At 35.8% G+C, this 27,587-nt stretch overlaps 1 protein-coding gene across 1 annotated transcript in view; it reads right to left on the bottom strand.

Annotated features, from left to right (window-relative positions):
- NAALADL2 (N-acetylated alpha-linked acidic dipeptidase-like 2) overlaps positions 1 to 27,587 on the bottom strand; it is a 1,013,114-nt gene that overhangs the window by 607,667 nt on the left and 377,860 nt on the right. Inside the window, exon 6 of the mRNA XM_012640170.1 lies at positions 16,580 to 16,730. Coding sequence (XP_012495624.1) covers positions 16,580 to 16,730 — 151 coding nt within the window. The remainder of the gene's footprint in view (positions 1 to 16,579; positions 16,731 to 27,587) is intronic.

Genomic DNA, 27,587 nt, shown 5'->3' with positions numbered 1-27,587 from the left:
AAGTAGAACACATTTTTTCATACAGAACACATCTCTCAGATGAAACTGTATAGAACTGAAATTTACAATGCCAGCAGTTTGAAGCAAATGCAATAACACTTTAAAGTAACATTACAAGATTTATTTTTACATACTTAAAATTCAAAAACTCTTCATAGAATTCTAAAAATGGAAAATGTTTACTTTAGGGGCACTCAACTATGTTTTGGTTCAACATTAAACCATAAAAGAATTCATGAAGCATACCGAACATGTGGTTCTTAGAGTCTGCTTAGTAAAGACAGTTTTCAAATAATTCAAATAATCCTCAATTTTCAAGGTTATGTACATAAACCATCTCACAGATGATCTAAAATAGTAGATAATTACCAATTTTTTTTAAAATCACACTGTGTTAGACATTTATTCTGTAGTTCTCATCATTCCAATAGAACTTTCTTTAATGATTAAAATTCTCTGTAAAGGCCATAATGGCTATTAAGCACTTGAATGTGCTAGCATGTCTACGTTTTAAGATTTTATTTCATTTTAATTAATTTAAAGTTAAAGATAGTCACATATGGCTAGTGACTACCATATTGGACAGCACAGCTCTAGCCCTTCTAACTTACGACCAAGAACGGAGTTAAAGTTAAATTTCTGTGGTAAACATAGTGATGTTTCATCTAGATGTTCCACTGTAACACTCCATCCTGTCAAGGGAGAACTGTTGCCCCAGCTGCTGTTAGTGCTGTTAACAGACAGCCTCCAGCTGTTAAGACTTTCAAGGTTTGTCTTAGTTGCAGATAACCACTTCACTCAATGGCATGCCATTCCTGGGGAGGCACACCTGCAGTGACTAACTATGGAAGGACTGTAAAAACTGGGCCATTTGGATCACTAATGGACAAGTCTGATAGGTCATATCTTCACGTGAGATTGGACTGTTTTGCAATTTCACTTCTCCCCCTACCTAATCCTGCTTTTGCTCCCTGTTTTCCACAGGTGTTTATCTCAAATAAAAATCCCATAAAATAAACTCTCACTCAGCACCTACTTCTGGAGAACCCAACCATTGTCAATATCTAACAACCAATATGAAGTGATTTATAGAATAACTGTTAAGTGGGGAAAAAAAAAAAACCTCGGTGAAGTACAAATGAATATTTATAGTATGCTACATTTTATGTAAAATCAAAGGGCAAATAAGAAAATATACATATATCTGCTTATTTTCTACAAAAAGAAATTCAGAATAGGCAAACCAGAAATGAATGAATGATTTCCTATAGGGAGTGGGTAAACTGGGGTGGAATAATTGAGGGGGGAGGGTGGGCAAATGAATAGAAATATTGGTGACAATGGGAGCCATGTTTGTCACTGTTGGTGATGGGAATTACAAATAGGGAAAAGGAAAGACTAGAACAAACTCTTTATGTGTTGGATTGGAATTGAAGCTATCAATGCCTATTTATATTTACCTATCTCTATATTCACCTACCTATAAAATATCCATATATTCCCCAGCTTTGTCCATTGAGAGAACTTAAAACAATGATCCCCTAAGGACAGTCAAAAGATCTAGCCCTCACATGTTGACTTCTAAGTATCTTTCTCCATTGAAAAGAACTAGGGATTTTGGAGAAATGGCTGATTCTAAGTCTAAGATGGAAAAAAAAAAAAAAACACAGGATAAGCCTAAAACATTGTGCTAGCTAGAATTGGTGTTAGTTCTCCTTTGTAAGTTTGGTAGAATTTGTAAGAAAAGCCATCTGGTCCTGGGCTTTTCTTGGTAGATTTTTTATTATGGATTCAATCTCATTACTCATTAATTGTCTCTTCAGGTATTTTATTTTTTTATGATTCAATCTTGGTAGGTTGTATGTTTTCAGAAATTTATCCATTTCATCTAGGTTTTCCAGTTTGTAGTGTATAGTTGTTCATAATAATCTCTGATGATCTTTTGCATTTCTGTTGTATCATTTGCAATGTCTCATTTTTTATTTCTGGCTTTGTTTATTTGGATATTCTTTTTTTCTTGGTTAGTCTAGAGAGTGGTTTATCAATTTTGTTTATCATTTCAAAAAAACCAACATTTTGTTTTGTTGATCCTTTGCATTGTTTTTTCAGTGTCTATTTCTTTTAGTTCTGTTCTAAATTTTATTATTTCTTTGCTTTTACTCATTTGGGTTTGCTTTGTTTTCACTTTTCTGGTTCCTTGAGCTACATTGTTAGATTGTTTATTTGAAATCTTTCTACTTTTTTGATGCAGACATTTATCGATATAAATTTCCTTCTTAGCACTGCTTTTACTGTATCCCATAGGTTTTGGTATGTTGTGTTTTGATTTGCATGTTTCAAGACTTTTTTAATTTCCTTTTTAATTTCTTCCTTGACCTAGCAATCATTTAGGAGGAGCATGTTACTTAATTTACATATATTTGTACAGTTTCTAAGGTTCTTCTTGTTATTGATTTCTAGTTTTATTCCATTGTGATCTGAGAAGATACTTGATATGATTTCAATTTTGAAAATATTTCTTGAGACATGTTCATTGGCCTAACATGTGGTCTATTCTGGAGAATGTTCCATGTGCTGATGAGAAGAATGTGTATTCTCTAGCTGTTGGATAAAATGTTCTATAAATGTCTGTTAGGTCCATTTGGTCTAAAGTCTACTTTAAATACAATGTTGCTTTGTTAATTTTCTTTCTAGATGATCTGTCTAATATTGAGTTTGGGGTGTTGGATTTTCTTGTTATTATTGTATTAGAGTCTATCTCTCCCTTTAGATCTAATAATATTTCCCTTACGTATGTGGGTGCTCTGGTGTTAGGTACATGTATGTTTAGAATTGTCTGGCTGCAGTTGCTGGGGCCAAAGCATAAGCCACCAGCAATTACCCTGTGGCTCCCAATAGTGGGGCTGCCATACATTTACAAGTTGGGGGAGTCTGTCCTCAGAGTACATGAAAACACATGGTAGCTCCACTGTTGAGGGCAGCAGGGTCACTGCCAATGGCTTGTGCTTTGGCCTTGGTGACAGCAGCCACCAGTGGTAGCAGTTGCCAGTAGGAGATGTGAATGGGGCTCCAGGGATGTGAAGATCCAGGGCCATTGGACCCCAGGGCAGGATGCAGTCTAGGGGGGGCTGGGCTCTTAAAATCACACCGTGCTGTAGCTACTTAGGACTCAGGGGGTGTGTGGGACCCAGTATGGTCTCCCTCTCAGGAGCAATGCCATCAGGCAATCTCCAGGCAGTTTCCTGTATTAGTCTCAGGGCCTGTGAGGGTCAAAAGGCTCTCCCATGGCTAGGATTGCAGGAGTCTGTGGTGGAAATGTGGACCACTGGGGGTCTTTCACTTATCCCTTCCCTGTATTGGAGATAGCTCCCACCCAATCCTGGCTGAAGAGGCCTCCTTGCTTCCCTCTCCTTCCTTGCCTTAGGTGTTTCCTATCACTTCTCTGTTGAATTCCATCCAATGTTCTCTCTTTGATGATCCAAAGTGATTATCTACTCACTATTTTGGTTCTTCTTTGTGGAGGAGGCAAGTATAATATGCCTCTAGTCAGCCATCTTGAAGTCCCTTATATGGTTGTCTTAATTTCAGTATATCAAGATAAGTGACACGCAGCAAGGAGCAGCTCTTGCAGTCTCTTAAGTTCTTGCTGTTCAAGGAAATATGTTTGCCCCCATCCACACATTAGTAAAAACTGATTCCACTCCCTAGCCAAAGCTGATTGACATATGACCCAATTAGAGTTCTTCTCCTGGAATTTTGAAAGTTGAACCAAGAAAAATAGGTCAGTCTCTTGCCAAAAGGCTCTGTTTGAAAGCATGTAAACTTGGAAGCCCTTGACAGCAGTATTTTGTCACGCCATCTTGGACATAGACCTGTTCACAGAGATCCGGGAAGATGCCAAAATCTTGGACAATTTTAACATCAAAATAAATACTGACTGTAACCAATTATAATCCACTAAATAAAATAAGATTCCATTAGTCTACTGATGTAAATAAATATACGAATAAACAGATGGAGAATGGAAAGCTCTTGCGTAAAGTAGTATGATAAATGATCCAGGCAAGATTCATCAATGTTTGTTAAAACTAGTGGATATAAGTTTGAGGAAGAACAGGATATTTACATAGGCTAAAATTATACTCTTACAATTTATTTATTAAATAAAGAGGAAAAACTTCTGTAAAAACCTCTCTGATAACACCTTAATGTAAGTGATCAATAATGGGACCAAAAATGTCACATGCCTTCTGTTATAATACATTGAGAAGGAAATAGCATTACTTGTGGGCTAAAAAAATACACAAGAAGAATTTATTCAACAGAAACATCAAACAAATCCAAATTGAGGGAGATTCCACAGAATAACTGCCTGTACTCTTCAAAAATATCAAGATCATAAAAGACACAGAAAATTCAATAAACTATTCCATATTAAAGGGGAATATCAAGATGAAACAGTAAAAGCCAGGCATGTTGTCTTGTGCTTGGAATCCTAGTTACTTGGGATGCTGAGGTGGAGGATCACTTGAGGCCAGGAGCTTAAGACTAGCCTGGGCAATACAGAGAGATCTCATATCTAAAAAAATTTTAAAAATTAGGCAAGTGTGATGGTACTCCTCTATAGTCCCAGTTACTTAGGAGGCTGAGGCAGGAGGATCACTTGAGCCCAGGAGTTCAAGCCTGCAGTGAGCCATGATGGTGCTGCTACACTCCAGCCTGGGTAACAGAGCAATATCCCATCTCTAAAAAAAAGAAAATATAATTTGTGTTCCCGAATGAATCCTGGACCAGGACTAAAAATAGCTCTAAAGAATATTATTGGTACAATTGATGAAATTTGAATATGGACTATGGATTAGAACACAGTTTTGTAGCAATGTTAAATTCCCTGATACAATTATCTATATTGTAGTTTTATAAGTGAATGTTCTTTTTCTTAGGAAATATACAATAACATATTAAGAAATAAAGGGCAGGATGTTTGCTACTCACTGTCAAATGGTTCAGAAAAAATATATATACACATACATATTATATAAATACAGATGTATTTATATAATTGTATATATACTTAAACATACATTCATATATTCTCTATAAGTATATATCTACATATATATTTTAATGGAGGAAAAGAAAGAGAATTATAAAGCAAATGGGACAAACATAAAAAAATAGTGAATCTGGGTAAATGCTATGCAGAAGTCCTTTGTATTATTCTTACAACTTGTCTTTAAGCTTAAATTATATCAAAATTAAAACATTACAAAAGTAAACTAAAAAAGATTGATACCTATTTTTATCACTGCCTTTGGAAAATTCAGAAAGGTCTAATTTATATTCTTCTATCACCTCTGTAGTTTTCCATTACAAAGTATGTTATCTTATGTAATGATACTTTACAGCTCATAGTTATTATACTCCGGTATTTGCATATGAAGACTGACAAATAGGCTTTTTCATATCATGGTTTATTTAACTATGTTTCTTCTGAAGTTTAGATTTACAGAATGAATTTGAAGTTAGGCTATAAAGTAAACATGTCTTTACTATAATAGGTTTTGCAAAAGAAGGTTGAAAATATACAAAAGTCAAATCCAACATGTATATATTTATAAAACAAAAAGTAAGCTTTTATTTGCATAATCAGCACAGATGATTATACATTTTAACATTCTTATAGGTACATAGGTAAAATAATTATAGGTGAATTTTTGGAGAAATATTTGGGAAACAAATGATTGTTAATGAAATTCAATATTATCAGCTGCTACAATAATTTGGGGTTTTTAAAAAGAGACTGCTATTATCTTTATGTGGTCTTATCATTTGATAGTGAATGTAAAAATAAATTATAGATACTTTTATAAGTTCATATCTGACATTAGTCATACTAATAATATTTTCTCTGAGGGAGCTTTAGTTTGTCAACAGAAAAATCTCCTGGTACTATAGTTTATAGGTCCAGACCATGACAGATGAGAATGCATAAAAACTGGCTGGGAAAAGTGAAATTAAGTATGTTGATCAGCATGATTTGTTATTCCTCAGGCTCATTCCTATTCTTCTATGCTATTTTAGGTAATATTTTCTACTCAGGTATTGCCCAGTTCCTCAAAAAAGTGGGTTGTGCCCATGATTATAACAACATTTTGTATTTTTGAGAAAAAGAAGATGATTGCATTTTACACATAGTTTGAAGCTATTAAATAAAAAGTTTAATAAATTTGGGGAAAGGACAGATTTTGAACATATTCCATCAAAATAATCCATAAAATTTTATGGTTGAAAAATAAACTCAGGATTTTGGTTGGTTATTCCTCCCATTCTTTGGTTAGTTGTCTAATTTATAAATTAATTGTTTAATTGCTTAGTTTATTTATTTTATAATATGCAGATGTTACATTTTTAGTTTAAAAAAGTGGCAGAGTATTGATAATTATATGTGGATGGCATAATCAGTATAATCTAAATTTGGTCTGATATCATATTGACATAATCTAAACCTGTGGGCAGGGTTTATCATTTTACCATTGTATTTTATATTTCGTCCTCAATGTTACCTTTGTAACCAGCTCTATAAACAAATTTCAGTGACCTGTGTATGTTTTTTAAAATCCTGTCTCTTTCATGTTTTAGATTCTCAGGCCAGTGGGACTTGATGACTAGAACCTTGTAACTTTTACCTAGCTACATGACCTTTTTGAGTTGTTTCCCAGAAACGGCAGAATTTCTGCAAGAAAAAGGAGTTGAAATTCTGAGGGGCCCCTGGGCAGACTTCCTGATGCCAAGACTCACCATCCCTCACTAATCTGCCCCAAATGCAAGTAGCCCCTCCTTAAAAAGCTTTCACTTTCCCTTAGTCGGGAAGACAGATTTGAGGCTGATTCCCCTTTGTTCCCAACTGATGTCTTTCATATCAAAAAAAGTTCCTTTCTTTATTAGAAATTCTCTTTGTCTCAAATAATTAGCTCTTTGTATGGCAAGCAACTAGACCTAGGCTGAAACGCCCCTGTGGTGTTGATAATACCCTTAAACATGTTGAATATAAAACTAAATTGAAAGTTTGTTTAAGCCCTAAATTGAATCATTTGTCTGATATCACACTAAACTGCGACTCTTATTTTCATAAATCTCATATTCTTAAATTGTATGGTGGATGCAAAACAACAGTAGTGGAATCACTACTAGATTAGAAGTTAGACAACCTGGGATTTAAGTGCTGGTTATATTCATCAAGTCCCTTTAATTAAGGATCAATTTTACTTTTTTGCAAATTGGGCCAGTTAAAGCTATCCTGTTGAAGGGACCAAATAAGGTAAAGAATGAGAAGTGCTATAAGAATTTCGAACTAATTCTATTTTTGTTTCAATAGCTTCTCATATTCATTGAGAAAGCAATATGTTGGTAAATCTTTTTTTTTTACTTTTAAGCAGTGGATTTTATCATCCTCTTAGAATTCACCATAGATTTTTGTGGAAGCTTTAGCTCTTAAATGAAACAAACTGATTGTCTCTATTGATCGAGTACTTGTTTAATTTAAAGTAGAGAGCTGCCGGTACAATAATAAGTAAAAATCATTCTAAATGACAAATGTACGATATGGCACACTGATTTCTTACGAACTATAACCATTCAAAAATGCTCTCTGTAGGCTATAATCCTAGATATTTCAACAGTGAATTGAAATTTCTCTGTGTGGGCCAAGAAAACTTTTGTTATGAAAATTATTTTTCAAAACAAAATTTAGACTTTTTAAAGGAGCACATTGAATTTTAAAAATCTATCTTTTCAATATGTTGTGAATTAAACTTTCTGAAAAAGTTTAGTCTGCTTAACAATGAGCCACTCTTTAAATGGTTCTAAGAATCAAGTTGAATGGTATTTCAAGTAGATCTGAAGCACACATATAAGAACCATCAGTCAGTAACAGTGAAATAGTAAGAATTCAAATACTTTTTATTTTTCCCCAACCAAGTGACAAGCCACTTCATGCTGTGAATATCTAACATTTCTCATTGACAAGCAGGCACATATGTATATTTTCTGTTATCCTAGTTGGGGAATAGTTCAACATTGTCTCAGTTGATTTAGTGCCAACTGGAGTCAGTCTTTCGACATTTGTCCAGGTAACTGGACCAAGAATACCTGGTGAAGACTTGTCACAAATTATGGGGATATTCTTTATTCTTTGAATAGTTTTGGTTGGCAGGGGTGATGTTGAACAGACAGTAGATAAACAACACACAGATCCACTGAATTGTAACACTGGGAATATTAAATAAACTGTGTCACTTGATATATTTCACTAAAGTAAAACCACTGAAAAGACTTTCCTGTCCAGAATTTAAAACAAAGGAAAAAAGGATTATAGCAAAAAGAGAGAGTGAAAGAGAGACATAGATACAAAGCTTTAAATCAGGATGGATTTCAGGAAATAGAGTATGAGGAAATTCAAGTCTAAGTCAAGATGAAAGAAATAGCTTGAATTTCAATTAACTGGTAGTAAATAGATTAGGCAGTTATCTGGGGGTAATACTAAAATTAAAATCAACACTGTAGCCAATAGAGAATTCAGAAGATAAATTATTAAAGGTGTATACTGAGGAAAAGGATTTATGACTCCTAACATTGTTTCTAGTTCTTCAGATTTCAGATAATTTTAATGCTTAGGAATTGGGAAAGCATTTTCTTTTCCATGTTCCAACACAGACTAGATGAAATATTCTTTAAAGATATCCATTTCTAACTTGCCATGTTTTATACGTACTCCCTGTCTCTCTGATTTTCTCTTTGTCTTGGGCCTTACCCTATGTAGCTGATTAATGATTTTAGGCTAAGCACAACTCCAATTATAACTGATCACTGATGTTATAATTATGACTAATTACTATAAATATCAGTTCTTATGTCCTATTTACCTGAGCCTCTGGCTAAAACACAAGATTCATGTGCTTTGAGGTTGAGAATAGAATTTTGCTATATAAACCATAAAGTCTCTTAGAATTCTAAAATTATATGGTTCTAAGAAATGAGATTAGTTTGGACCACAGTTTAGTGTAATTGAAATACTTGCAGCAAGTTGATGAAAGCAATTGTAAAGAATCAGAATATGCCATCCCAAAATATGTCACTTTGGCATAAGGACTATTTTAAGTTGAAGATAATTGAGAAACAAAAGATGCTCCCAGCCCAGAAAAGCTCTCTGCCCTCTCCCTTACCCCTGTCCCACCATTTACCTAAATTCAAGCTTAGATCCTTAATCAACAGAAACTCTTATCAACCCAGAGGGGAAGAATCTACATAACACACTTTACTAAAGCAAAATTCATCTTCCATTAATTTTCCCCCATAAATTTACCTTCCCACAGTTTGCCACCCTTGAAGGCCTAAATTCCTTTTCCTTTGTTTTCTTACTTCCCTAAAAATTTATTATTCTTTCTAAGATGCTATATAAACCTCAAGTTCCAACAAGCCCAAGCTACTCATCACTGAATTCCTCCCACGTGTGCTACATGTGTTAGTAAACTGTTTTTCTCTTGCTACTCTGTCTTTTAATTTGCAGGTCCCTAGGCAGAGAATTTAGACTATAGAGAAAAAGTTAGGTTTTTTTTTTTTTTCATCCCCAACCTACACTGTCATGATGATGTTTTTGACACATTGGTTTAATCTTTGAAACATTTGATAAATTATCATGAGAATTAAGAAAATAGATAAGATCTCTGATTTATTCATACTTTAAATGGAATTTCAAAACTTTGAATCAATGGAATTTCTGCTATTTTGAGTGGTGGAAGATGCAAGAGAGTTGACAAAAGTATTCAAGGAGGAAAAACCATGTATTTTGAAAACAAAACTGCCAGGGGTAATGTTTACACTTTTTTAAAAAGCAGTCTTAATTAGGTTAACAATTGTCAGGGTATTGTCCAGGGTCAAAATTATTCAAGGCAAATAGTCATGTTAAGGGAATAAAATATTCCTTTAATAAATATTTACAGATAACCTATTGAGTGAAGGAACTGGCTGAGAATCCAGATCATCTATGTCAGAGTCCTGATGGATACAGAGGCAGCAAATATGAAAGGTAGTAACACAGGGCGGTACAAAAACAGTCACATGAGGTCACAAAGTTGAGGTCAATATAACCCTGTGATCCAATTTAAATGTAGTAGATGAAGAATAACAAAGTTTCTCTAGCTCTGTGGTTCTCAAATTTCAGTTGTATCAGGATCACCTGGAAAGCTTGTTATACTACAGATAATTGGGCCCCTCCTTCAGAGTTCCTCTGTAAGCTTGGGGTAGAGCTCAAGATTATTGATTTCCTTACAAACAGTCTTGTTTTTGATATATATAAGTATAATCCTCATTTTTATTGTGAATAACACTCAGAGTAGTTAACATGTCCAATGAATTCAAAGGCTTGTTTTGGTTAAAAGAATGATCATTCTGTTCTGGGTTAAATGGCTAATGTTATTTGGAAACTTTTTACTCTTTGATTCTATAATAATCAAGAGCTATTTGGAAATGAATGAGACTGAGCAGAACTTCCATCCAAGGAGTTCCTATGTCTTATTTGGACAATCCACTTGGATTATATGTTATAGAAGATTGCATTGGCATTCTTGTTTACAAAACACCTACTTGAATTAATACAAAAATAGTAGGTCTAGTGATGTCAGATGTGAGCCCCTCAACCTTGAACTGCCCAGCCTCCAGTACTATAAGAAATAAATTTCTGTTCTTTATAAATTACCTAGTCTCAGGTACTCTGTTATAGCAACACAAAGCAGACTAAGACATGAAATTGATAACATACGTGAGGTTTTGCCATAACAAATACCTGGAAATGTAGAAGTGGCTTTGGAAGTGGATAATGGGTAGAGGCTGGAAGAATTTGGAGGAATAGACTAAACAAAGCCTAGATTGCTGTGAGCAAATGTGGGAGCAATAATGGAAATTCTGGTGAGGGCTCAGAAGAAGATAAGAGTGGTAAGAAAAGTCCTAATCTTCATAGAGATTACTTAAGTGGTCATGGCCAAAATGTTGGTAAAAATATGTTGGACGGTAAAGGCCATTTGGATGAGGTTTCAGATGGAAGTGAGGAAAAGGTGTTGGAAACCTGAGTAAAGGCCAGCTTTGTTATAAAGTGGCAAAGAAATTGGTTGAATTATGGCCATGCCCTAGGGCTCTATAGAATATGAAATTTAAAAACAATAAACTAAGTTATAGGGCAGAAGAAATATCTCAGCAGCAAAGCATTAAATGTGCTCCATGGTATCTTTTGGCTGTTCACAGTGAAATGAAGGAAAAAAAGTGTTTTAAAGATGGAATTGTTAATTAAAAGAGAAGCAGAGCAGAAAGATAGGGATAATTAGCAGCCTGGCTATGTAAAAAATAGAAAAGGTGTTGTTAGGAGAGGAAAGCAAGGGTGCAGCCATTTGATAAGGAGATCAGTATGGATAGAAGCCAGGTGCTATTCATCAAGACAACGGGAGAATGACCCCTAGGCATTTCAGCGATCTTCCAGGCTGCCCCATCTATCACAAGTCCAGATTGCTAGGGTCTTGAGGGGAGAATACTTTTGGAGGATGGGCTTGTAGGTCCCCTCCACAGCTTGCTGTCCTATGCTGCCTTGGGACTCTGCTGCCAAAATTCCAGTGCAGTGCCCCTCAGCCACCCCAGGTGTGGCTCAGCGGCCCAGGTACAGCTTAGGCTGCTGCTCTGGAAGGTACAAGCAGCAGGCCTTGGTGGTGTCCACATAGTGCTGACTCTGAAGACATGTAGAATGCAAGAGTAGTGGAGTCATGGCGGCCTCTACCTAGATTTCAAAGGATGTTGCAGGCAATGTGGAAGCCCAGGCAGGAAATTGTCACAGGAACAAAGCCACTGCAGGAAGTTACTGCTACAACAATGCCTAGTGGACCCTGAGAGCAAAGCCACCACAGAGAGTTCCCACAAGGGCAATGCCTAGTGTGGCCATGGAAGTGGGACTACCCCTGAGACCTTAGAACTGTAGAACTGTAGAGCTACCAGCATGCAACTCCAGCTTGAGAAATCTGCAGGCACTAGACTCCAACCCATGAGAGCTGCTGGGTGGAGGGGGTCAGTGTGGCAAAGCCACAGGAGAGGGGCCTCTTGAGGCCTTGGGGGCCCAACCCCCACCCTAGTGTGCCCAGGATGCAGGACATGAAGTCAAAGGAGATGATTTTCTGGCTTTAAGACTTAATGTTGTTTTCCCTATTGGGTTTTGGACTTACTTGGGACTAGTTATTCTTGTCTTGCCTATTTCTCCCTTTTCAAATGGGAGTATTTATTTTATGCCTGTCCCACATGTGTTTTGGAAGTAGTTACTTGTTTTGATTTCACTGGCTCACAGCTGGAAGGAAATTTGCCTCAGGATGAATCCTGCCTTGAGTCTCACTCATGTAAGATTTAGACAAGACTCTGGACTTTAGACTTTGGAGTTGGTGCTGGAAAGAGTTAAGACTTTGGGGCTACTGAGATGTAATGAAGGTATTTGCAAGTGAGAAGGACACAAATTTGGGGGGCCAGGGGTGAAATGATATGTTTTAAAAATGTCCCCCCAAATTCATGTGTTGAAAACTTGATCCTTAATGTAACAATGCTGAAAGGTAGGATATTTGAGGAATGACTGAGTCATGAGAGCTCTGCCCTTGTGAATGGATTGGTGTTGTGTTAGGTTTGTTCCAGGTGGGAACTTGAAAAGTATGTATGGGACAGAATGCGGTTAATGGAAAACTGAGGTTTGTGAATCAATAGCCTCAGGAGTCTGGGGAGTCCTATCCCCCCTGATAAGGATGGAACTACCCCGTCCCTTATCTCTACAGGATGAGACTGACCCAGGGGTCCCAGAAACTGGTTGTTTGGAAAAAAAAAAATTTTATTGCAGCGGTTGTTCTGGCCCAGGTACTCACTTCCCCTAAAAAACTCTCTATAAAACCCAAGGCTTTCCCCTCCCTCAGTGTGGATGCTCTTCGGCCTCCACCCATCTGCCCCCAGATGCCCAAAATAAACAGCATTTTGCTACACATGAGGCCTCATGTGTGTGTGTGTGTGTGTGTGTGTGTATGTGTGTGTGTGTGTGTGTCTCTCTCTCCCCCTGCCCCCGGACCTAACAGTTGTAAAAATATTTTAAAAAGTCAAAAAATGCAAATGAAACCATAAGACAAAGAAATATTGAGAAAATTTCAGGAGGGAGGGGTAAATTTGTCAGAAGCCAAAAATATAAATCACTGCAGTTAAGCGGAGCTTCTTAGCAATGAGGATTATATCTTTTCCTTTTCTGTGTATTGCACAGAGGTTCCTATATAAAAAAGAGGCACCCCATTCCTGCCAACATTATATTTGTAAAAAGAACTTTTCATGTGAGATCTATATAAGTGACATTGAGTAACATAGAAGATAGTGTAATTTATTACGTTGATATTTTGTCACTGAAGCTAAGATCTGACTTAGAATTTTGCCCAATATGTTTATGTAGCCATTTCACCTTTGTTTTAGAATCTAGGCAGCAAGTATAATTATTCATATTGTGAAAATGTTTCTTTAAATAGTATCCTAGGGGAATGATAGAAATAGAAAACTATCATTTGGCAAGAACTACAGTAATAATTGTAACAGATAAGAATTTTTTTTTTTTTTTTTTGAGACAGTCTCACTTTGTTGCTGGGGCTAGAGTGCCCTGGCATCAGCCTAGCTCACAGCAATCTCAAACTCCTGGGCTCGAGCTATCCTTCTGCCTCAGCTTCCCGTGTAGCTGGGACTGCAGGCATGTGCCACCATGCCCGGCTAATTTTTTCTATATATTTTTAGTTGTCCAGCCAATTTCTTTCTATTTTTGGTAGAGACGGGGTCTCGCTCTTGCTCAGGCTGGTCTCAAACTCCTGAGCTCAAACGATCCTCCCGCCTCAGCCTCCCAGAGTGCTAGGATTACAGGCGTGAGCCACCAAGCCCAGCCCAGATAAGAATCTTGATCGTTGTTAAAATCTATGGGGAAAACTATGACAAGAAATAGAATATTTACTGTCTCATAGTGTTAGGTAGGTAGTGAGGTACCTGGGCTTTCCTTGGTGCTGCCCTGCCTTGATCCCGCTCTGAGTAATTACCACACCTGGAGGAAGGAGGAATGCCCTGTTAATCTGCAAAAGAATGAAGGGAATTCCCCAGCCTGAGGGCCAGAGAGTCCAGGCACAATAGGGTCTAGGAAAAAAACTAGAGTAACCTAAGGCTAATTATTATCATGTCATTAACTGTCCATCAAAGTGGTCCAATGGTGACATTTGAACCACAAGGAGGGCCCAATCCAGACATCACAAAACAGGACCCCAGAACATAACCAGGGCCTCTTGTTATAACAGGGGGCCCCGTTCATCATCTGTGGCAAATGTGTCTTGCTCTTGCTCTCTGTAAACCCATCTTGCTCTTCCTCAATAAACTTCCTTTTGTGCTGGCTTCCTTTTGTGTTTGGTCATTCTTTGGCCAAGAGAACACCAAGAACAGAGAACAGACTGCAAATCCGACAATAGTACCTCCCCACAAGATACTCATTAATTACAAAGGAAAAACAATAATTCTACAATGGAGAAAACTGGCGAACACAACCATAACCTTGGGATCAAGGTTAGCATCATGAGAAAAGAGACATATCAACAATATGTACCTCCTGATATGCAGGGAGAAAAACACAACTCTTCTGCAATATTCTTTCCAAAAATGTATAACCACAATCTAATCATTAGAAAGTATTGGACAAGCTCAACTGAGGGACATTCTGCAAAATAACAGACTGAGGAACTGTTTCAGATTGGTGCACATTAAGGAAATAAGGCAACTAAATGCAGTATGGAATTCTGGATTGGATGCTGGACCAAAAATAAATAAATAAATAATGGGAGTTAATGAATAAATTTGAATAATGGCTATAATTAGCTAATAGCATTGTATCAATGTTAATTTTATGGCTTCGATAATTGCACTATGGTTATGTAAGAAGTTAATATTAGAAGTTCATGGTCTCTAATATTAATAAAGGTATACAGATTCCATGTATACTACATTTGCAACTATTTTGTAAGTTTAAATTATTTCAAAATCAAAAGTAAAAGAAAAAAAGCATTTTGAGATTGCTTAAGACTCTGGCCAACATTTACTAGATATGACGGAATTCAGCATTTATTAAAAGACCTGGGCTGAAAAAATGTTAAAGGTGAATGTCGCCAACTGGACAACTTACCAACTTAAGTAGAGTACTCATAAAGTATCTGTTTTTGGTAGCATTGCAGCTCATTGACCTGCCACAATGAGTTAGCTGCCAAATGCATCCTCCTAAAGCTGAGGAATTACAACCCAGGACAGTGAAAGCACTTCCAAGTGAGAGAGGTGGATTGGTGTATCAATGACGGGTATGAAGTGTAGACAGATACCTACTAATTCTAATTTCAAAATTGGAATGACAAGACAAGTGACTGTACACAGTATAGATCAGTGAAGTCCCAGAGAAAAATCTTACACAGATTATTAAAAGAGTACTTTTGTTGTGTGTAGAAGATAAAGCAATAATCAGTAGACTCAACGAAGTTCATAAGTTATAAATCATCTTTGACTCAATTTTCTTCCTATTAATATATACAGAGAATGGACAGATGGGCTTGAGTAAGATAACTAGTAAATTCTTTTGTGATATTTTGGGGGAATAAAAGAAAATATTGGCAGAACACATGACTAATTACATTTTTTTTTTTTTTTTTTATAAAAGAGAGACTTAAGAGATGCCTTTTGTTTGGTTAGTTTAATTACTGACTGAAATGCCATGGTTAATGGGTTAGTATCACTCTGGAAGACATTTCAAAGGACTTTTTCCTCAGCCAAGTTGTATGAACAGAAAATTCATCAATGACATATCGGACAGAAATTCAATGATGCAGTGAACACCTGCCAAAATCACAAAATCTCTCTGCCACATGATCCCCAGTCTCATGAACACAACTTACTGAGAGAGAGAAGGGTGTCTGATGCAAAGATAGCCACCTCTATGCTCTCAGTGACTGGCCAAACCAATGAGGTTCCTTCTAGAGAGCTGAAAGATTTGATCATGTTAAGTCCATTTTTCTCTAGCATCTCCTCTTACTACTTCCCTCACCTAGCTTGACCATGTGTGCCCCTAGACTTTGAAATTAAATTTCCTACAGCTGCCCCAAAGCAGCAGACATTTCATGCTCCTGGGTATTTGTACATGTTTTTGAACTGCATAGAGAGCCTGCTCCTCATAGTATTAATTTATCTTATCAGTCAATCAATAACCACACATAAAATGTTGGCCATCTATACAAGATACTGCAATTTACTGAGATAAAATCTATCATAGATTTCTAAAAAGTTTTATGCCAACAAATTGGTAGTCTGTAATTTTGAGAATATAAAAAAAATCACCTATTAAAATATGGAGTATTAAGAATTATTTGACTTTACTATTCCTTGATTAATTTAGGGAGCATGCACTTACAAATTGCAACCTTGTAATGCTTACAAGAATAATAAAGATGAAAAACAAACTTACCAGCACTTGGGTAACCAGGCGTAGAAGGATCTCCTCCTGGATTCAGTGACACCATGAAAGTATCATGGCTAAGATTTGCAGTCTTTGGTAAATCACAAGGATCAATATATAGAAGGACACCTCCAAATCCAGCCTTTTCCAATAAGGAAAGCTAAGGGAGGGGAACAATCTATTAAAAACATTATCATACACATTAAAAGTTCATATACTGCTATTTCATGAATGTGGCTGTGATAGGATGACTTTTTTTTTCTTTTCAAATACAAAAAACACTTCAGATTTTCAAATTATCAAGTCCAGTCAGAGGGCTTTTCTACTTGCCTCTACCTTTTTTCCTCTACCTCTACAATATTTAAGCAGCATTCCCATAATGTTTATATTTAATTTTGGCTGTCTGTTTATGGAATTTTTCACTGCATTTTTTAATTGTCTAAATAGATTTGAACTTTCTACGTTTTGGAATTAACAGAGGATCTACCACACACAAGGCTCTGCTTTTAAAAGGAGAGTTTTTTCTGACCAATAATATGTCCTTCCTTATAGCAGATATCATCTGCAGAATTGTGATATGTTAATATTTCCTCCAGGGCTGAGCCTGTCATACCAGTTGTTAAAATTCTGAAATACTTTCACACTGTTTGGAAAATAGCCACTGTCCTGAACCTCCCGAGGGTCGTCAGTATACTAGTCATCTTCATCTCTGCCCATGATGCCCCAGCCAGAACTTTCAGATACAGCAACTGAGGGGGTTACATTACACATAACACAATGAGGGGCCTCCTTCTGAATGATGAGCCCCCGCTGTGTCCCTGTCATTAAATGTTCTGAAAATAGCCCCTGTTTACCTCATTTGAAACATAGCTAATGTAAAGATTCCTTTCTGTTCTTTAGTAAAGACACAATGGATAAATATGATGAGGCAGATGAACTTGACAACATACCAAGTTTCTCTCTAACTTTTTAAATTGATTTTTTTTTTGTAAAGAGCTTAGTGTGAATTACCTGATATGAGAAATAATAATCATGATTTGCTAATTCTGCTTTCAATGAGAGTAATTAGGGAACATTGACAGAAAAAAGAACGTGACTAAAGGTCATAATGAATATAGCTAGTTACTGCTCATTGTGTGACTCTAGTTAACCCCTGTATTTCACTTCCCAGTTGCTCCTATGTTATTTATTGAGTTTTGCAGACTAAGCAAGACAGCAGCATGTGTCCTTGGCTACACCACTTCATGAGGGCTGGAGTCATGCTTATCTTCTCTATTATTGTACACCTTGCACTAGCAGGCATGGAGTAGGCATTTGAAAGTATTGCTAAGTGAGAGAATGAATGAGAAAGATGCAAGCTAGGAACAGTAGCTATTCTTAAAGAAACGAGAGCCCTCAGAAAATACTTAGGATGTACTTCTATTAGGAAAAATAAAACACATAAATGTACATATAACATGATTTTAACTGTTTAAAGAAAACAATATGCAAACATAAAAACTGATATAGAATTTAAGTACGCCACATTAATGGCGCTTTTCCTACTTCTTTAAAAATGCTCTGTACTTTCTAATTTTTGGTGTTATAAACACCGTGTATTATCTTTATTAAAAAAACTAACATTGAGAACCTAAGCAAAGCATAATTCACTCACATTTCCCTTCTGTAACAAAACACTCAGATCAGAATTGTCATTATTTTCCCTTCAGTGTTTTAATGGAAAGAAGGGCAGAACTTAAAGAGAGAGGGAGAATGAGAAAAGTGAAAAAGAGCAAAGAATGTGTGACTAAGATTGCCAGATTTAAGGCTTACTCTTCAAATCCTTACCACGGAAGTCCCTTAGGGAGTGCTTCTAATGTTTACATCCTGAAATAGCAATTCTTAAAAAGAATGATCTATGGAATAATTTTGAATATTCTGCTTACTGTAAAAGAATATATCAAGAAAAAGTATGAACTTCTCTAGACAGCAATTTTTTAAATACTAAAAATTTCTGTTTTAATTTATTACTAAAGCAATTCACAATCATCAGAGAGAATAAGGTACAAGCAAAGGAAAAAAGTCCCATTATCCTATTGATCAAGAAATAGTTAACGTTAACATGTAGACGTATCCAGAGACTTTTACGAGGGATTATCCACGTACACTTGTGAAATAAGACCGTATCATAAATGCTGTTTTACAATCACTTTTCATTCACTTAACGGTGCATGATAAACTTTTGTCCATGTTGATAAATATACTTCTATGTCATTTTAGTAGCTGTATACTGTTATATATTGATATAAGTAATACTATATAGAGAGACCACAAATGTTATTTAACCAATAACTGCTGGCCATACAAATTATTTTGAATTTTTAAAATATTATATTGCAACAAACTTCCTTATAGCTAAATCCCCAGACAAAAACCCATTTTCATGAAATATATTTCCACAGGTAGAATTTCCAGGTCAAAGTATTCCTTTTTTTATATTTTTTGGTAAGCTGTTTCCCTCCAGGGAAGCTAATGAACCAGTTATATTCTTACCAGCTATATATGCAAATATTTGTTTCCCTTCACTAGGAAGTTCAGTTTATCAGTGGAATGACCAAAAGTTTTCATTCTGAGCGCTAACTCCAATTAAATGGCAAAGAATGGCTGCCTAGAGAAGGACTGTAAGTCCAGGTTCAAGGTCACTGCAAAAGTGGTTCTATGAGTGATGTCTGCCATGACCACAAGGAAGGGAAGTGGTGGTCCACACATTTTTTTCTCTTCTTTTCTTTCTTTTTTTTTTTTTATTTGCTGACCCTGCCTTAGTGGGACAGTCAAAATATCCTTAAAAATTCCTTCTAGAAAGGTCAATACAATAACTGTTTGGCTATTTAATGTTCATGAAATCTAGTATTTTAGATTTATCTTAGTCAAAAATAACACACTGGAGCTGCCATATTCCAGCATATACTCTTTTCTGAGTATATTTAGTAATATGTTGTGACCCCTTTTATAATCAATATATAACATGATATTTTTCTATAGCTGATGGCCTATAATGAAGCAACGGGGTTTGATGGTGCACTGTTTTTGGCTAGAGTTAATTACTTCCCCACAGCTCCAAAGGGATAGGTCAACATGCAGTTTGGCTCCCTCCTCCATCCTCTGCCTACAGTGGGTATACCTGAGGTGGACACCTCTTCAGTGTTGTCAGATTTGGTTCTTGGTGCCGTCTGTTGCTAACCATCATAGAGCTCTTAATTCGATAGCTTAAATCAATAACCATTAATTTCAGAAATTATTGTAGGATTTCCAGCGAAGTTAGCAATAGAGGACACTGACCTGACTATATTAAATAGCAAATGAAAAATGTTCCTCAGCATTGTTAACACTGCATTTTGAACATGCTAAGGTTGAGATTGGTTAAAATGTTCAAGAGATCTCCTACTCTGGTAAGATTATACTTTTCAAAATGCATTCAAGTGCAAGCCAATGCAAAAGGAATGAAGCCTACTGTCATTGAGCTGTTCGCATTTTCTGGTGAGACAGTTTAGATTCTTTAGCCCTGCCCAGCACCTCTCACAAACTGAGATAGCTCAAACCCCAGGGCGATGATTACACTGGGGGTATAATTCCTGAAAAGTGGAGTCAAATCCTAAGCCACGATTTCCTGACCTTGGACTTTGACTATCGCATACTTATCTCTCTTAAACATATACGTGACAGACTTGGGGTTCTTTGCCATGCTCAACTTTGTAACCATCTTGTTCAGAAGGTAGAAACTATGAACCTTCTAAAGAAAACTGGTGACAAAATAGGAGCAGGCAGAGAAAACAGAGATGACAATGGGCAAGAGAGGGAATACCGTGCACAGACTCCAGGTCCAGGTGTACTTGTTTCACTTGGACTGGGTAAGATTTTCCTCCCTTTCTTTGAGAGGACTTCTGTCACTTGCAAATGTGTCAGTCATAACCAAGAAAAGTGAAAAATCATTAAAATAGAAAATGATTCTGGGTTTGGGGTACCAATCTTGACAATAAAGAGCTATGTGACAACACATATAATCTCTCTAGGCTTTGGTTTCATCAACCACAAAATGCAAAGACTGAATTACATTATCCTCAAAGATCTTTTCGGCTCTAAATGAAAAACCATATAATCTAATCCAATGACTTAAAAATGCTTATAGAGATATATTTATTGTATTTTTTTTTTTTTTTGAGACAGAGTCTCGCTTTGTTGCCCTCGCTAGAGTGAGTGCTGTGGCATCAGCCTATCTCACAGCAACCTCAAACTCTTGGGCTCAAGCAATCCTGCCTCAGCCTCCCAAGTAGCTGGGACTACAGGCATGCGCCACCATGCCCGGCTAATTTTTTCTCTATATATATATTTTTAGTTGTCCAGATCATTTCTTTCTATTTTTTTTGGTAGAGATGGGTCTCGCTCTTGTTCAGGCTGGTCTTGAACTCCTCACCTTGAGAGATCCACCCGCCTCGGCCTCCCAGAGTGCTAGGATTACAGGCGTGAGCCACCGCGCCCGGCCTATTTATTGTATTTTAAAATATTTTGTCACATATAAAATTTGGTTTTAAACTACTGGTCTGGAATACACTCTTCAAAAATAACACAATTTCTATGGTTATAAAGGACCTTTAAAATAGTTTTATGATGTGAATTATCAGAACATATAGTATCAATATTTTAATTTTGCATTAAACTACTGTTAGGGACAAAATATAAAGAAAACTGAAATACTTAGAATATGTTCATTAAAATTCAATGTAACTGAACTATTTTTTTCTTCCTTTTCAGATTCTAATTTAATATTACACTGTGAAGTGCACATTTTATCTTTCAAAGCTATTTCACAGTGTTTACACCCTAAAACGTACTGCATATATATATAACAATTGCATAATTATGCAGGATTAAATGAATACTATTTTAATGCAGCAATCATCATTCTGTTTATATTGGGAATATTTCTACTGTAATAAGTACTTCAACCAGTATTTTATTCCCAAAACAGAAGTTAAATATTGTGTAAATTTACCAAACATGTTTATTCAAAATGTCCATCAATGATAATTACTAATCCTTCCACAACTAAGGATTACTCCTAAAATATATATATACATTTTACATTATGTTTTCAATGAATATAGGGCTCATTAAATCAACCTCCTATGCATATGCCTCCCACCCCCTTTTATTTAACTCAAAGAACCACTAAGTGCTGAGCCAACATGATGACTGCCCAACTTTTCATGGGTGCTAACATTTCACTGTGACAGGTGCCTATTAAAGCTGCTAGACTAGTAACTGAGAAATTGTCCTTAGTCATTCTGTGACACTTTTCAGGTTCTATATCCAGGGTCAGTCACCTCAGTTCAAACTGCATCATAGCTCCACCACCAACAACAAAAAAGCACACATCACTTGAAACACTCATAATGCCCCCAGTGCATCAAGTAAATTTTTTTTTTCCTTATTTCAAGCTCTTTTTTTTTAAATTTCAGAATATTACAGGGATACAAATGTTTTGGCTACATGGGCTGCTTTTGTACTGCTTGTATCAAAGTTATAAGTGTGCCTGTCAATCAGATAGTGTACATTGTACCGGTTAGGTATGATTTCACCTTTCCCTCCTCCCCCTTTCCACCTGCATAATTTCCAATGAATTTTACTTCCATCTGAACATATAAGTGCTGATTGGTTAGTTCCAATTTAATAGTGAGTACATGTGGTGTTTGTTTTTCCATTCCTGTGATGCTTCACTTAGGAAGATGGTCTCCAGTTCCATCCAGATTGTTGAAAAAGGTATTAATTCATTTTTTATGGCTGAGGAGTACTCCATGGTATACATATACCACATTTTGTTAATCCACTCATGTATTGATAGGCACTTGGGTTGATTCCACGTCTTTGCAATTGTGAATTGTGCTGCAGTAAATGTTCTACTGCAAGTATCTTTTTGATAAAACGACTTTTTTTTCCTTTGGGTAATCCAGTAGTGGGATTGCTGGATCAAACGATAGGTCGACTTTTAGTTCTTTGAAAACTCTCCAAACTATTTTCCACAGGGTTGCACTAGTTTTCAGTCCCAGCAACAGTGTATAAAATGTTTCTTTCTCTTTGCATCCACACCAGCATCTATTGTTTTAGGACTTTTTGATAAAAGCCATTCTCATTGGCATTAGAAGATATCTCATTGTGGTTTTGATTTGCATTTCTCTGATGATTAGCGACACTGGAATTTTTTTTTATATGTTTATTGGCCATTAGTCGATCTTCTTCTGAAAAGTTTCTGTTCATGTCCTTTGCCCACTTTTTAACGGGGTTGTTTAATTTTTTTCTTGTCGATTTCCTTGAGTTCTTTGCAGATTCCAGTTATTAGCCCTTTATTGGATGTATAGGATGCAAATATTTTCTCCCATTCTGTAGGTTGTCTATCTGCTCTGTTGATTATTTCCTTGGCTATGCAGAAGCTTTTTAACTTAATCAAGTCCCATTTATTTTTGTTGTTGCTGTGATTGTCATTGGGGTCTTCTTCATAAATTCTTTGCCTAGGCCAATATCTAGAAGAGTTTTTCCAATATTTTCTTCTAAAATTCTTATGGTTTCATGTCTTAGATTTAAGTCTGTTATCCATTCTGAATTAATTTTTGTGAATGGTGAGAGATATGGATCCTATTTCATGTGGGTATCCAATTTTCCCACCACCATTTATTGAATAAGGATTCTTTCCCCAGTGTATATTGCTGTCTAATTTGTCAAAGATCAGATGGTAATATGTGGATGGTTTTATATATGGGTTCTCTGTTCTGTTCCATTAGTTTATGTCTCTATTTTTGTTCCAGTATCATGCTATTTTGGTTACTATAGCCTAATGGCCAGCCTAGAATTTTATATCCTGCAAAACTAAGTTTCTTTTATGAGGGAGAAATAAAGACTTTTTCAGACAAGCAAACACTGAGGGAATTTGTCAAGACCAGACCTGCCCTGCAGGAAGTACTAAGATCTGTATTATACATAGATAAATATGATGGAAACCCACCAGTGTAAAATCACCCAAAAGCTAAAGTTCAGAGCCTATATAAAATAATGGCTCATGAGGTAAAACAAAGCAATGAGGTTTTACCCAACAGGATGAACAGAAATGCATCCCATTTATTAATTCCTTCAATAAATGTGAATGGCTTGAATTCCCCACTCAAGAGACATAAGCTGGCTAAATGGATAAAAAAATACAAGCAAGTATCTGCTCTTTCCAGAAAATACATCTAACACACAAGGACTCATTCAGATTCAAGATGAAGGGATAGAAAAAAATATTTCATGTGAATGAAAATCAAAAGAAAATAGGTGTAGCCATTTCCTATCATATAAAATTGACTGTAAATCAATAACAGTAAAGAAAGACAAAGATGGTCATTGTATAATGACAAAGGTAGCAATTCAACAAGAAGACATAACAATACTAAATGTTTATACACCTAACACAAGAGCACCCAGATTCATAAAGCCAGCCATACAGCCATACCAGATCTAAATAAAGTGATAAACAGCAACATCGTAATTGCTATGGACTTCAACGCTCCACTGACAGAACTGGACAGATCCTCCAGGAAGAAAATAAATAAAGGAACACTGGACTTAAGTGGGACCCTAGAGCAAATGGGCCTAAGAGATATTTACAGAACATTCTACCCACAAACTACAGAATATACATTTGTTTCATCAACACATAGAACAATCTTTAAGATTGATCACATCTTTGGCCACAAAACACATCTCAACAAAGTAAAAACAATAGAAATTGTACCATGTATCTTCTCAGACCATAGTGGAATAAAATTAGAAATCAATTCCAACAGAAACAAAGTCATGGAAATTAAACAACTTATTGCTGAACAATTATTGGGTCAAGGAGGAAATTAAGGTGGAAATCAAAAGATTCCTCAAAATAAATGACAAAAGGGACACAAGTTATCAAATAAAATTTTATTTTGTTTTTCTTCCCAGGAATTAAAAAGAATTTGGTAAGTAACTTTAGTGGCACTAGCTTGTGCCTGCCTTGAAGCAGGAGTGCTACAGTTCATCTTATGGGAGAGTGCCTGGCACAAAATGATTTTCCTATTTTTGTTGAGATGATGAATAAATTAGTATTTGTATTAACAAATGAATAAATGAATGAATGAATGGAAAACATAATGTATATGGTACAAGTATATTATATGAATATTATTTTGCTCTATTATTCACACTCCCTGGCTGGAAAACTTATACATTTAGTTGTGGCATCTTATATATATTGTTGGAAGGTGAGTGTAAGTATTAAGCCAGCTTGTTCTTGAAATTTAATAAACAACACATTTAATTAAATGTGTTATGTCCTCCCTTTATCCTTCTATAAAAATATATATAATTAAAAAGTTTTATTTTGTTTCATTTTGTTATGCAATAGTAGAGATAAGGAGAATGGTGTAGACTAGCCCACTGGTGTTTGAACATGTGATTTTGTCTTGCTGATGGGGTCATATAGATAAAATGTCTTTGGCCACCTTCAAGATGACTGATCCCATATTTCTTGCTACAAACCATACTGATACATTCTCCTTGTGTACAGCATATAAACCTAGGTCCCATCATTTGCCAAACAATTACCTCTGAAATAAATGTCCATGGGCAGGACACCGCAATCATTAAGCAGACCTTATAAAACTCTATGCTTCCTGGGAATTATTCACTTAGGAATAATAGTCTGGCAGCTGGGAATGGTTCACCATAGGTTTGCATTCCCACTGCCCACTGTGTGGCTGCATGGTATTCAGATATTCAGGAAAAAATCATTTAAAGAAAATTAAATAGGAGGATAAGATAGAGAGGAGCCTTTTCTGATTTCTGCTACATAACTTCTCTTCTTACTGACTTCTGTTTTTACTTTGCAGCCAAAACATCTTTTCTATTCCAGGAGAATGCTGCTGTCATTGTCATTTAGACAATCTACTTATTCGGTGTCTAGCAAGGGAATATCAGTTGGATTCCACAGCTAGGCTCTAATTCATTCACAGATGCTCCAGAATTGTCAACTCACCCTTTTGAACCAATTAAATGTTATCTTATAATGTTTGCTCTTTCTGTTTTTGCTAGTCAGAATGCATGGCATTCCCAAACTGTCACATATCAAGAACCAAAGGAGGAAGGTTGTATTTTTTCCATCATTTAGCTTCTTCAAGATATTAGTCCAGCACTAGACACATTCATATGGTCTCCATACCTACAAAAGCTCTCTGAAACCTCATGTGGAAAATAAGAGTGACTATAACAGAAAAACAAGACCTTATTGATAGTTTTTTTAGATTAAACTTAGGGCCCCCAGTGTTATGGACGGAATTGTGTTCCCTCCAAATGCATATATTGAAGTCGTAACCCCTCGTATACTTGAGAATGTGACTATAGTTGGAAATAGGACCTTTAAAGAGGTAATTAAGGTTAAATGAGTTCATATGGGTGTATCCTAATCCAAAATAACTGATGTACTCATAAGAAGAGGAAGAGACACCAGAGATGCATAGGCACAGAGAAAAGGCCACGTGAAGACACAGCAAGAGGGCAGCCTTCTGCAAGACAAGGAGAGAGGCCTCAGAAGAAACCAAACCTGTTGGCATTTTTGGACTTTTAGCCTCCACACCATGAGAAAATAAATTTCTGTTGTTTAAGCTACACTGATATGGTATTTTATTACGGCAGCCCTAGCAAACTAATTCTCCCACATAAGGAGTATGTGTGTCAAATTTTATATAAAGATTCAGAAACATAATTGTGATTAGAATATAGGTCTTCTGAGTCAACTTATAGCCAAATCATCAAGGACTTATTGTACATCTACTATGGGCCAGGCACTGTCTCTTATTTGTTGATTTATATTCAGACCATTTGAGATAATTCATTTCAATTTCCATTATCTAGTTGCTGAAACTGTGCTTCATGAAATTTAAGGGAATGGCCCAGGGTCAGAGCTAATAACTGGTCATGCCAGGGATGAAACATAAGTTTTCTGAATTCAAGTCTGGTGATCTTTTCACTAAAGTAAGCCTTTCCTTTCAATTATACGTCCATCCTTTACAAAGACAAATAGACTGGCTAAAGGGTGAATTTATAAAACACATAAGATGCTTCTTGCTGTGATCTGCTTTCTGACAAGACACTGAAATCAATAGAGAATTATATGTCTGTTTATTTAGATTGTTAAAAGACCTGGAGTTTTACAAAGTCCTGTCATGGGGATTAAAATGTATTAAAACAATAGATTGGTACATTTTAAATTAAAGGTTCATTCTTATAGTGACACAAAAATAAAAATAAACTTAAAAAACACAAATTTAATATTTCACAGTACTCTCTTATGCATTTAAATTAAATAACTTTGGAATATGTGAAAAATAAAAATATTAGACACATATGATAAATTCTTTAGCAGATATTTTTACTTTGGAAGCCCAAATGTTATTCTTTCTTCTTCAGATTGTATTCCTATTTATAGGTTCGCAGTTTGGCCCTTTACTTACATATCGTATTGTAAGGATGCCACTAAAAAGGTTTGTAAGATTTCTGTTTGCTTTGTTATGCTTCAGAAATAAACTCACTTTTCTTTGTTAGTTAAAAAAAAAGAAGACTATTATGGTGAGGGAAATTCACTGTAATCAGACTAAGTATATCCAAGGCATAATCACATCATTCTTCTTCAAATTCACTGAACACCTTTAATTAGGATTTCAAATTGCTTTACTTGATGTATCCAAAGTTATTTAAATAATTCTAGTGAGATTAATAAGAAGCAATGACCTACTGCTTTTGTAAAGGAAAAAAATTGAAGTTATTTAGAAAGTTGAGGCTGCTGCAGAGTTCTGAAAACAACTTCAACTTTTTTTAGTGAATAAGAGATCAAAAAAAATATAGAGCACAAAACATTCTACACAAAACATTCTACGATAAGGACATCTGCACCCAAATGTTTATGGCAGCACAATTCACTATT

Source organism: Propithecus coquereli, unplaced genomic scaffold (assembly GCF_000956105.1).
Source record: "Propithecus coquereli isolate 6110/MARCELLA unplaced genomic scaffold, Pcoq_1.0 Scaffold15, whole genome shotgun sequence".
Lineage (NCBI taxonomy): Eukaryota > Metazoa > Chordata > Mammalia > Primates > Indriidae > Propithecus > Propithecus coquereli.
Note: the sequence above shows the minus strand (reverse complement) of the source record. Positions and strands in the feature narration are given on the sequence as shown.